This window comes from Grus americana, chromosome 3, assembly GCF_028858705.1.
Source record: "Grus americana isolate bGruAme1 chromosome 3, bGruAme1.mat, whole genome shotgun sequence".
In the NCBI taxonomy this organism is placed as follows: Eukaryota; Metazoa; Chordata; class Aves; order Gruiformes; family Gruidae; genus Grus; species Grus americana.
The window spans coordinates 25974106-25987719 of record NC_072854.1 but is presented as its reverse complement, the minus strand read 5'-3'; the positions used below and the strand labels follow the sequence as shown (position 1 = coordinate 25987719).

Here is a 13614-nt window from a genome sequence, read left to right as displayed (position 1 = left end):
AAGCAGATCTGGCACTTCTGCTTCAGTGGCGGTGAGGCGACACAGCTGGTTACTGATGGTAAAAATTCAGGCCACCTCTCCTGATGTCCTATCACATGTCTACCAGCACACTCACTCTTGGTTTCTCAGACTTCTTAACCCTCCTCCCTTCTTTATTCAAAGAAACTAAGTGCGAATTGCAGAATGATGCTCCCTTCTTTGCTGTTACTTCAACAAAACTGATGTGCACTGGGGTGCTTTGCAGAGAAGGTGGAGCATTCTGATCAGGAAAAACAGCAGCTTCAAGCACAGGCAATAGCAATGGGAAAGAAGGATAAAAGCAGTAGGATAATAGCAGAACATTCCTTCCCTCTCCTGGAGGAAGAGAGGAGAAACAGAACATTCAAGACATCAACGCTTCACTTAAAAACAACCATACAAACTTCATACAGTCAGCTGTGCTATCCTCACAACATGCACTTCTCTCCATTTCACTGTTTCTTCCTGACTACTTTTATAACTGGGACTGCACGCTCTGTGAGACAAGGGCATCTGTTAGCTGGGCACGACTACAACGTGAGTGCTTATTAAAATAAATAGCATCCTAGGATGTATTTCTCATCTGTTAAAAAGTCTGGATGTAATTTTGTGGCGAAAGGGTGGAGCTTGCATCAACAAACCACCAAAAGCAACTACCAGATACGACTTCTGAAACCAACACATAACCCTGTGCAAGCTGACTTCTGCAGCATTGCTGCGGGCATCTTACAGCAAATTGTTGAAATTCTCTCTCAGCCTAAAAACCTGCGTGATGACGCAGTCCGTCCTTTGAGCTTTTAGAGAAAGTACCTCAGATCACAGAATCGATTTACCCTCTTTGACAAGAAGCAGCCTCAAGACAGAATACAAATGGGGAACTTGTACTCAGTGCTGACAAATTTCTCAGGTTTTCAGATGTCCTACTGTAAGAATTTCAAAGGTTCATTTCTCTTCACAGAAGACAGAGAAGCACTTTTATTTGCATTTAACAAATATGGGTTTCACTTGCCTACAGGATAAGAAATATGAATAGAACAAAAGGAGAAAGGACTTTCATGTTTTAGTTTTTATTTGCTTTTTCTCTAGATCTAAAAAAAGTTTACCTTTAAGTATAATTTTTCTAAAAATACCTTTAGGTCACATACAGTTTATAGGTAATGGTCATATTATTGCTACACCTCATTACCTGTTTAAAGAGACTACCTGCTCAATACATAATTGCAAAAGTCTGAAGTCTGCTGCTCAGGCTCTGCATCCAACCATAAAATCACAATGCAATCCATTTTATTGAAGCAGAGATATTCTCTCAAATATTCTGCAGCTATGTATTTTACTGGGGTTCAGTGAAGAAAACCATTACCAAGAGACTGAGCTCTGGGAAATATTGAGAAGATTCCTAAATGTAATTCAATTTTTATTTTTTTTAATAAATCATTCGATTGAACCAGGAAGCAGAGAACTTACTAAAATGAAATAAAATGGCAGTAACTGTATTTTTTTTTTAAGAAGACTATATTAGCAATCTATATGGATTATGCAGGACTGAATCATACCATCTGATGTCTGTACATTTGTGCTTTCATACTAGCTTTTAGTCTTATGGTCTAAATTGACAAACTGTTATAAACATGAGTGGTTATGCTTCATTCAATAGCTACATGTATAGAAGAAGTCTAGTTATGATGCTGACTGTAAAGGCTTTACAGTTTCCCAGCTGAATTTAAGATAATTGACCTCTGAATTAAAGGAAAGCTCCTGGAAGAATCAGAATCAGTAAAATCTTGAAGGAAATGCAGTTACCTTGTGAGCTAATGAAAACATATATTAATATTTATAATAAATTTTATAATATCTATGTCAGTAAAAATACAGTTTGAGAGTCTTTTATTCTATGCATGTTTGACTACTTTTGTATTTGAGCATAAAAAACCTTGCAAATATTTAGGCTAAAAGAAATCAGTTGCCTAATTTTCTAAAGTTTTATAACAAATTCAATAATTTTCACTGCAGGTAGGTCCTCTGAAGAAAAATCTTTATAGTTTCACTGCCATCAGCTTACTGAAGGAAATCAAATAAACAGCAATAACAACCATACTTATTTTACAGCAAAAGCTGAAAGAGTTTCATACAGAGAAAAGTTAACTAAAAAGTATATACTCAAAACATCTAGTTACAGCAGCAGGCTAAACAATGCCAACATTCCCTTTTATTCTGAATACTCTTAACAGAGTTACCGTAATTCTAAAATATCCAACAAAACCTCCACGATCCTGTAAAAGGAATGAGACACTTGTCAAGAGACGAGCAAAATCATGTGTTTAACCAGACCAGTTTTGTGTTCAATGCCCACCTGCCTGCAAATTTCACAGATGCTGCTGCAGAGAGGACTGAGATGTGAAGGTCTTAATCCTACAGCAGCATTCTGCACCTTTCCTTACAGTCCTCCCCAGAGCCTCAGATGGTGATTTAGAGCAGAATATTACAAATGTGGTAGAGGAAAAAAGTTCTGGGAAATATCCATAATAACTAGAATATCCAATCTGAGCAAAGTAAGTTTCCACAAAACCAAGTATGTCAGTGAAATTTCAGTTAGTTTACACTTATTTAAACAACAGTCCCAGACTAGAGTCAACAAAACCACTCCAGTGGTTACCCACAGCACATTAACCAGAAGAGGTCTTGGATTCTAGGGGATCTCAGTGCTGCAGAAGGGGATTCACAAAATCTGTGATACTGAGCCTGTCAGCTTTGCATTGCCAGAATCTATAGCCCACTAAAAGCAGACGCAGATCTTAAATCCTATTCCATCCTAACACACTGCTCAATGCTGTTAGAAGGTACATCTATGGAATGGAGATTCTCTCTTCTGAAAACAAACTGCTACATCATCCTTTTCAAAGAAGTGATGGGGATATGTACATGTAGAGAGAACTCAACTAATGCATCCTGTAAGCTGAGCTGATGTTAAAAAGAGGTACTATAATTTATTCTCTCTTGGGTTTTGTTTATTTAAATTAAAACCAAAAAAGCTAAAACTTTTTTGGAGGTCCCCAGTCCTGCCAGCATATGTTAAATACCATTTGACAGTATTTTGTAGATTCAGGAGCTTTGCTTCTAGATTCTGATCAGGGCTATATGTGGGTTGGGAACTTTGCTTTAACCACATACAATTAGTTCATTCCTGCCTGGACTCCTTAGCTGAGGAACCTTAAAAAAAACCCAAAACCACAACTGTTTAAGTCTTGGTGACAGAAAAAAGCGGGATTTATCACGAACATAATTTTAAGATTTTGGCATTTGATTTCTGAATAAATCCTATTTTCAGTGCCTAAATAATTTACTGGATCTTTCTGCAAATGACTTGCTTTTGATTACAGTGCAGTTCTATGGCACGGACTGTGGAGCATCCCCAAATTACAATCAGTGACCACCTGGGAAAATCAAAGTTAAAGCATCTAAATAACTTCTACCATATATCACCAGTAATAATTACATTTTTTTAACAAGTACTGCACATGTTTCAAATATATATAGCACATGTGAAAGGAGATTTTTATAAGCTGAGATTTCAACAGGAGGGTTTTTCTGAACATCTGGCACCTTGGTATTACGCAAAACCTGAACACGCCTTCCAGCACAAGAGTGGAAGGAAGTATTCCACCTGTTTCATTAGGAGAGAAATAGTCTCCCTTACAAACCTTTGGCATCGCTGAAGATTTCTTCCCACAGACTTTTGTAATTTCCTTAAAAGAAAGGAAAAAAGTGTCCTACATTTAATGTAGCTATTGTTTACTTTATTACTCTTCTGTAGTGGAAAATACATAATGTCCATGTCCCATCCCATTCATCCCCCTCAAATTAGCAGCTATGGTGCCTTGGTACATTAAGCACATTCTGGAAATGTTATCCTTTGTGCACCTCACATCAGCCATAAGCAGGAAACCTCATGGCAGTTTGCAGTGTTCCTCTAGCTAGAGCTCTTTATAATAGAAACTTTGCTTCTAAATGCCAGCGACTCCAAGGAGGAGTTGATTGTATCTTGATTTGTAATATTCATACGAGCATTGCTATCAAGTACAGACAGAACTGGTGTGAAGCTATCAGTGAGTTGATACACATGGGAAAGGGGATGATTAAGAAACCTCTACATCCTTGGCTTGTGATTGTGGAATAAGATTTTGGAAAGCTTCTCCACACATCATTTTCAGTAAGTAGTTAGAATTTAAGTACTATGGACTTTCAAGGCGAGGCAAAGGAATCACAGTAAAAAAAGAACATGCAGGGAGGTATCTGAGCTAGCTGCAACTAATTTGGCTCCAGACCTGAACACAGTAAACTTGAATCAGCCTCAAAAAATAGCCACTGTTAAAATCACTCTAGTATCTGTACACCATCACAGCCTCTGAATGAGCCGGTTCACCTGCAGCTTGCTCAGGACTCTGTGCTACATTTGCTTACACAAGAAGAAACGTGTGTGCTCTCAGATTCCCAAGCAGTGTTAGAAAATGGGACTGGATAACTCTTCAAGTCAATCCATAAGTTCCAGAGGAAAAATCATTGCAACTACCACAACACAGTTCAAAGTTATCCAAAATAATTTTCTTCACATCTAGTTATGTGCTCAAATACAGATTTGACCAAATCACAGGCAGCTAATCTTGCATTTAAAAATCAAACTAGCATAAACTCTATGATTTCCTAGCCCCACACTGAGGAGCTAGTTGTAACAGGGAAGATGACAAGTAATATGTGACAGAAATGAAATGAACAAAAGAAGAAAAATAATTTCCCTGGGTTTTTTTATCCCAAATCTCTTCATAGCATAAATTCAAATTGACAGAACAAAGACTAAAGAATATTTTTCCCTTAAGAAGATACACTTCCTCATAATTGTAATGTCAAAATGCCTGACATCTGAGCCTACTTTATCTAACACAACTAAAACTGAGGAAAAAAGGATACCCTGTAAGCCTGAGGTAAACAGTTTGAAATAATTGGAGTCAAATGTTTCACTATGAATAGAATCTTCTCTCAACAAGAGCAGTGTCTCATGGTAGAGTATGAGGAGAAAAAACTTCTCAATTAACAATCATCCTTACATAAAGTATCTGGACATATTATGTAAGCAGAAGCAAAGGGCATGAAAGAGCACTGTAAAACTCCATGGCCCAGTATCTACCAAAAGACAGTTAAACACAAAAAGAGGGAAGAGTATAAAAATCATGCAGGTTTAAAAGAAAAAAAAAAAAAGGATTTAAAAAAAATGTGATAAATACCATTTGTATTTCCAAATCTAACAAATTATGCAAAATCAGGACAACTCATGTTAAGAACTGAATATACTAAAAATCTCAAGATATTCAAATATATTTGAACAGAGAATTTTAAAATCAAACCATGAGATTGTAAAACTTACTGGCCAAAAACTTGGAATCAGTATTTTATAAGTGCATTCAAACCTGCCCTTTGACTCCTACTACTCAGGTAGCTTTTCCTACCTGATAAATACTTGACTTTTTAGGATTTTTGTAAATATATGTAGCTAACTAAAATTTAAACATATATATTAGTTTTAAATTGCAGAGTGTATTAGATAAAGCTGATGTAAAATACAGATTCAGTTGTGACTTGCCAATTAGAAAACATATTTTAGGCAAATCTCCACACAAAGCTTCTAATTTCTGGACTCAAACAGCAGTTTTGGCTCAGGTAGTGGATACCTGATTTTTAAAAATGCTAACAGACCTCAGTTTTACATTATTTATTTTATTTTATTTTCCATATACTGGGCAGAAGGTGGGGAATGATCAGCACTAGCACCAAAAGTAGAATCTCCCCATGCTAAATTCTTTCCAGATTGCCCCAGAGCCATATCTGCAGCACACCAGAACTCTAGCTGATATCCCAATGAACCGGTCATGAAGGACTTCATTTTCACCTTCAGAACAACAGCCAAAGGCAGGCAGACAGAACAAAAATTAAGATATATGCAAATGTATCTTTTGCAGTATCTAAAGAAGAAAGAGCACAAAGCTTACATACCTAATGTATCTATTTTTGCTGCCTCACACCATGGTTGAACATAAGAGTCTAAAATTAGGCATCCATCTATATTTGAAAGCCACATCCCTCAGGCTTAGCAGGTATCACTTTATTTCTGCTACAGTAACACACAGGACTCCGCTGTATATTATAAAAGACATATATGCCTCAAGACAGCTGTGCACTGAAATCTCTAATGACATGAGCCAGGGCAGACTGTCTTCATGGAGCCAGTATCACAGCAGAAAAATTTCACTGGGCTTCTTTCAGAAGTTTACCACAAAAAAAAAAAAAAAAAAAAAAAAAAAAAAAAAAAAGGTGATTCAATTAACTTCACTACATTCTCAGGTTTCTTTTCAATCTTTGCACCACACCAATCCCCAAATTCCTATCACTCCCCCAAGACCTTAATTTCCTTATTTGTACCTTTGCAAATAATAACTTATGATTATCTTAACCTCTCAACATGCCTCACAACAGCTAACATAGTTCCGTAAAGCGGCAATGTAAGCGGGTGCTAACAAGAGTTGCTGCTGCAAGGAATGAACTAGGAAAGTGCAAGCTGTCGAAGCCTGCTCAGCTCCCAGATGAGCTTGGAGGTTTGCCTTGCCTGCAGCTCTGTGCTTTCCTGCTCAACTCCCACATCATCCCAGTACTGTCCCACTCCTGAGCTGCCAGACCAGGAGGAGAGCTCAGGGAACTCAAGCGCAGGTTCATAAAGCCAGGCTCATGCCAAAGTGCAAATTGCCGGCACTTTCTTTCCAAACACAACTGGAGAAGGGTGAAAAGTGACATCTCCTTTTGATGTTCCAGTCATGGCATTGGCCAGGAAATGGGTCCTCAGCCTGAGGGGAGTCAGACCCTGTCACTCACATCTACCAACAGGAAGTAGTTAGAAGACGGACCTTCACTCTACCTTGATGAAGCCTGGTTATGATGCCTCCCCTGCTCTGGGGAGGGGAGAACCAGATTCCCAAAAGAAGATAACCCACCTCACCAACAGCAACCAGAGCACCTCCCTGATGTGAGTATACTGCGATTTGGCCATTAGACTTGGGCCTCTTTTGCTTCCCACTTCCACCTTGGGACCTCCCAAATTACCTGTTGGATGGCTGAACAGCTTCAAAAGGCAAAGCAGGGAGTCTGGGAAGGCTGCTGTCCTGGGAACAGAGACGGGCACAGACCTTGTAACGCTCACTTCCAATGCAAACTGGACAACAGCTAGAAGAATAAGCATCCGTTCCAAGCTCAGACACCGAGCTCTCCTCACAGATTTCCTAGGAATCCAAGACATGAAATACAGACTGGGTTCGAGTCCACTGGAAAGCATTGTCAAGAGTTCAGCAGCTCACTGTCTCTGCAAAGTTTTAATTTGCTCTAATCCTAAATAGTTTTCAACCCTGTTGAGACACAGCAAGTCCAAGCTTCAATACCAATCCAGAAAGCAATTGCATTGTTTCATAGGGATCTCTTGTATTTTCTAAAATAATTATTAGAAATACTACAGCTCTGCTAAACACCACTGAGGTAGCATCCCTTCCAGAGTCTCATAATGACAATGAAAACCAGAATTTCATAATGCCTTTAATGAAAGCACCACTTCCAAAAACTCCTATTCAGCAAGAAATGAGGGTAGGGAAGAGAGCTGACACAAGCACTGAACAAAATCCATGCACATTAATTCAGTCATGGATTTTATTCAATTGTCAAAACCTTTCAGATGGAAAATGATCCTTTAGGAAGCAGTCCGAGTGATGATTTCTTTATTATTTCTTCACCGCCACTCAGTACAAAATATCAAACACAATTACAACAAAAAAATGTTGAAGAACGTTTAGTCCTCGTCTGATCTGAAACATGTGCACAAACACAATAGGCATTAATTTCATTGCCCTGACAGCAACTGGGATAAGATGCTAGGGGTCAGAGAGATGACAGCATTCATCATATTGAATTACTAGTCCTTTCGGCCCTTCAAACATCCTAATCACATTTGCAGTCATTCTGGTTTTCACATTTTATGGTATGATGCAACTGTTTATTGTCTGTTTGCAATATAAGAGACCAGACTTCCCTAACATGGTAAAGACAAAAGCAGTAATACAACCACAGTTCACAGGCTACTTGGTGATTTAGAAACTTGGGCCCAAATCAACTCTTAGCACAAGCAAATGCAAGCCCTCCAAAGCGCTCGAATTGCACCTGTTTATGTCAGTGACTGCTTTGGCTCATCGCTGATAAAATTAACATCCTTTGCTCTTGAAGACTTTCTACTCGCTTTACACAGAGTTCAAGCATCTCGTATATGTTCTTCCTAGAAAAGAGTACTGTAGCGCTTCCGCAGCTTACAGCGGGACAGGTGGGATGCAACAAACCTGCATCTGCATCAGGAGCAGCACAGGGCCAAAGCAGGGCCATTCTCTCTATGCCACCTTCCAACACACCGCATTTACTGATTTTCATTACTATGAGCTTATAATCCTGGAAATTGTTGAAGAACACTGTCACAATGGCATATATGGATTAATTTTATATATTTATAGCTCCTTAATAAAATTCATGGATATCTCTTAAACTGCAATTGCACTGACAAATTTACACAGCATTATAGGATTTCACTTTATGGTCATACTGGTTTTGTCCAGTTTACCTCATTTACAGGATTGTTATGGTCTGGGTTGCTTCTTGTACTCTAAATACTGGTTCTTCAATTTTCTACAGCCAACGTTTGCGTGACAGTCAGCAAAAGGAATATATTTGGCAATGCATTAACAGAATCCTGATATTATTGAAAAATCTAAATTGATTACATCTTAGCTCAAGTTCTTTTAAGCTTTGTCAAACAAATCATTTTGGTGGAAAAGACCCAAGTCTGACCCAAAATTTAAAAAGAGAAAGTATTTACAGTATGAGAAAGTAGAAACTATTACAGTTACTTCATGAGCCACTCTGTAGAACATAAATACTCCGTAAGGGTTCACAGCAATTATACCTCTGTAATTATTTTAGATCTCAAGTCAAATACTTAATAGAAAGGGTATTATTGGTCCATCACGATTTTCTGTCATACAGATCAGGTTATCACCTTATTTAGTTACATTTCACAACTGAAAAGACTTTGCTACAAAGATAAAATGCCTTCCTAGCATGAACTAGAGTTTCTGTTTTAATAAACTTGGCTAAAAACATCCAAGTCAAGGAGAACAAAAAAAGAAGAAAAATACGTTTGCACATACAGTCGTGAGGGGGAGACAGATTTAGATACTTGATGGACTAACAGCAGATGATACACAGAAACATCATTTCCTGATGGATAAATAAATAAAAAATAAGTATCAAGATACACTAGTATTTCATTCAGTCAAAAAATAATCTATGTTTATGATCCAAACCAACTTTACTCTGTTAAGGCCCCACACATCACTGAGAATTTCAGCAAAATTATTACTTTAAGATCAGACATCTCAAATATTCACAACTGCCTTAGTGTGTCCTCATATTGAAAAACCACAAAGCGTAATAAACCAAAGAATGCTAAATAGTACATAACGTTGAAGACTTTTTATTATAGGGTAAGATGGCCGCAGTACTAAGAAAAGTCACATAAGGCCTTCAGTAAGTCACTTAAGCATCTGTATAATCCTAATGACTTCAGTGAGACTACACAAGAAGTTCCAGTATTCTGATGGATGAGCTTGTTGGCCTCCCATTTCCACAGTTAGAAAAAAATATCTCAACACACTTCAATCAACTGAATAAATTAATAGACCTGAAAGAGATGCTGAATTCCATGGCTATTACAATGCCTTAACGCTGGTAAAGCCCTACAGCTGCCTTTATGAAGCCACACGTTACTATTCTTGCATTGTTTTCTGGGATTCAGTGATTAAGTTTAACAATGCTACACTTCTGCATCTAATTACATGCCTTAAAACAGCCAATTCACAGTACCTCTCAGGTTACCACCCCAATCTCAAACACTCAGGCCCATGCTTAACTTTCCACTGTGAGTTTCAAGTTAAACGTGTTCAGTGTTCATAAGAGTAGGTCTGAAAGAACACCTTGTTTCTCCTTAAACAAATGGGGGATGTCTCCCAGTTAAATGATACATGAATTTTAAGGATTCTACCTCTTACCTCTCTACATATGTATCATATTTTCCAAGTTTGTATTTACCTTTCAGCCTCAGTTATTATTTTACTTATCGTATGACATATGCCTCGCTGGTTTTGTGGGCTTATTTGTTTCTGTTATTCTTTATTTCAGCTTTGCGTATATTGCCTTCTCTTAACATCATCCGTTGCTTACTGTGACAAAGCATCTCTATTTTAATATTGTCTTAAGCAATCACCTGTACTGCCTCCCAGCATTTTTCTTTTTGTGTGGATGAAGTTTTACCAATGCAATAAAAGAAAACAGAGGTCAACACATGTTGGCTGCCTTTTTGTTTGTTTTGGTTAGCATCCTCCTTTCTGTAACTTTATGCCACAGGCATTTATTTTTTTTTGATGAAACTTCTTATCAAAAGTTCAAAGTGGTTGCTACTACTACACTACTTGTAGCAGAAAAATTATTCAAACTTCCAACAATTTATATCTTGATTTTTGGCTCTTATTCTTAGAATAGGTTGAATTAAACTACTATACTGCTACTTTCAGCAGCTAATGACCAAGGTGTGTTACTACACATCAAGATATCCGCATTAAAGACACTACATAAAAACGGCAGATAAAACAGTAAGTACTTAATCTGTGAATACTGCTCCTTCTTCCCTTTTTTTTTTTTTTAATAAAAACCCTAACATATATATACATCACAACACAGGTTAACTAATCTGGACAAGACTCAAGGGTGAAGTCACACGAGTTACAAGCTGAATCAAAAGGTAATTACCACTAAAAGAAGATCTCACTTCTTTTCTATTCTATTTACCCTGATGTCAAACTGTGCAATTCTTCTATCTTCAGCTGGTTTTGGGGGTTTCCATGAGAGTTGCTATGAAGTGAGGCCTACAACTGCAGCTCAAGAGTGGAAACTAGGGGAGACCTAGCCTAATTTTGAAATAAATGCTTCCCAAGAGAGTGGGCGAATGCTTTAGCTGTTAATATGAAGAAGAGCTTATTTGTACCAACTCTGTCACCTGCCAATCAACATGCAAGCGCTTGTTATTCTTTACTTTCAGCTGTCACTAACTTCAAATACACTTCTGTGTATTCAGACAACTTTGACAGTCAGGTTTAGGCACAGTAAGCACCTGTCATTAACATAATTATTTTTTACATGTAGAATTAAAAGTCTTATTTACTTTTCAAATTACAAATATGTAACCTTTCAAACATTTAACACTTCATGAAGTAATTGAAGTATTAATATTTGAACGCAAATACTCCTCTGGTCACGCAAGAGAAGCCTCCTCTTCCAACTTATTAACCTGAAACCTCGGACTTCAGTTTCTGAGATACTGAATAATCACAGTCCATGGATGATCCAAAATTTAAGAGCCAAAGACTGACAGGATGTAGACTGCACAAAAACTGAGAAGCTGTAATAATTCAGAGGTTAAGTAATCTATTTATTAAGAACTTGTACGTGCATTAAGTACGATTATAGCTGATTTTAGTTTTCTTATCTGCTGCCAGTTTAATACTACAGATGTGCAACACAAGATTCAAGTGTGCAAAGGAGGCTGCCATTCAAGTGCTGACAGAGCACGACCGGTGTCGCATCCCTTCCGTTTTCCCGACCTGCAAAATGAACACAACACCAACACGCCGTGAAAAGCATCACCAGAGCAGCAACAGCGGCCGCGAAACACGACTGTCCTCTGCAGATCCGGAGCCACCGCCGGTACCGGGGAAGGGCCACAGCCCGCACCTGCTGCCAGCGGCGGCCGCTTCCTCCCCGCGGACCTCACATGGCGGCGGGCGGGCCCTGCGAGACGAGCTGCGTCCCGCCCGCCGGAGCGGCCTGAGGAGAAGCAAAGGGGGGCAGGCGCCGGCCGCGGGCCCGTGACCGACGCTCCCGACGGCTGCCGGTTCCCGGGGGCCGCCAGGCCAAAGTCCCCCTCCCCTGCCCTGCCCGCCCGGCTCACCTGCACGCCCGTGTAGTTCTCGAAGAAGAAGAGCACCATGCTCTGGTAGATGGTGTAGAGGCGGTCGTCCACCTCGCGGTAGAAGCGGGCGGGCAGCACGGCGGACAGCAGGCGCCAGGCGCCCCAGGCCAGCACGTAGGTGGGCGCCGTGCCCATCATGACGGCGGCGGGCAGGACGTAGCGCATGGAGTAGGTGTGCAGCACCAGCGACAGCAGCATCTTCCCGCTGCCCCCCCCCGGCCTCACCGGGACACCCACATGGGCAGCGCGCTCACACACAGCCCGGCAGCCCCGCCGACCGCATCGCCCGCCGCGCCGGGCAGACCCGCCGAGCAGGCGGGGAAGCAGCAGCAGCAGCAGCAGCGGCGGCGGCCGGAGGGAGGGAAGAAGACGCGGGAGCGGGGACCAACTCTGGCTCACGGCTCCCCCTGCGCCGCCCCCGCCACCATATTGCCCGGCCGGAGGAGGAGCGGCGCCAGCAGGAAGGCGGCCTCTCGGCGGCTGCGGGGGGACTTCCGGGACGGGCGGGCAGCGCTGTGGCTCCGCCTCGGCCGCAATGTGAGGGGACGGGCTCTAGCGCGGAGGCTGCCCCGCCGTCGCCGTCCCGGCAAGCACGGCCTCCTGCGGGGGCTCCCCACAAGCAGGCCCAGGGCTGTGTCGTTGTTCCCCCCCCGCCTCCCCACTCGGCCCCGGCAGGCAGACGGGGCTACGGCAGCTCTTCGGGGCGGGGTGCCGGGCTGCTCCCTCATGGTGCGGTGGAGTACATGGTGCAGGGTACTCGGCACCCTGCGAAATGAGGCACCCGCGCTTATAATTGATCAGCTGTAATTGGCAGTAATTTTAACCTAGCATAGGTTAGAAAAAAAATCTACTCCCCCCCCCGTCATTAATCCAAAGTGGGGTAGTAAGAAGATTGTACTTCTCCTGCCAGCTACGACCGCAGGCATGGTTAGGGGTTTGCATGCATTTCATGCTTACAGGTTTGCATTTTGACTGCCCTAGGTTCTCACAAAAGCGGGCAGCTGCCTGCCTCCCATCCTCTCTGACCCCCAATATCCTGGTGACAGCAGCAGCCAGGTGCACCAGCTGCTCTTTAAGAAAATGCAAGAAGTCTTGTAGAAAACAACAGTGTAGTAACCTTCCCAGAGAGAGTTTCTTACTAAGCTCTAGCCCATAGTGAAGTATTTATTCCTTGTTTTTAAAAAGTTCTATCCTGAAGCTTGTGAAGATCTCATTGTTTTAAAAGAAGTGGATGCTCAATACTTTCTGCTAAGATCTGTTTCCTTTGCCAGGCTTTAACTGGGACAAGCTTTGTCCTTTGTTGTTTACCTCGTGCCAGCTGTTTTTTAATGTGTGTTGAAAACTATATCCTGAACAGTTCAGCAAAGTAAGTCTGAGGGAATGATAGTATTTTGAAGTATTGTGGCAATGTTCTCTTCAAACCACCTCTGGGGTCCTAAGCT

The 13614-nt window shown here is 40.9% G+C and overlaps 1 protein-coding gene across 1 annotated transcript in view; it reads right to left on the bottom strand.

The window, feature by feature from the left end:
- The window catches only part of AGPAT5 (1-acylglycerol-3-phosphate O-acyltransferase 5), a 61142-nt gene extending 48478 nt beyond the window's left edge, over window positions 1-12664 (bottom strand). Inside the window, exon 1 of the mRNA XM_054819997.1 lies at window positions 12152-12664. Coding sequence (XP_054675972.1) covers window positions 12152-12370 — 219 coding nt within the window. The 5' untranslated portion in view covers window positions 12371-12664. The remainder of the gene's footprint in view (window positions 1-12151) is intronic.
- Between the last annotated feature and the right edge of the window lie 950 nt (window positions 12665-13614).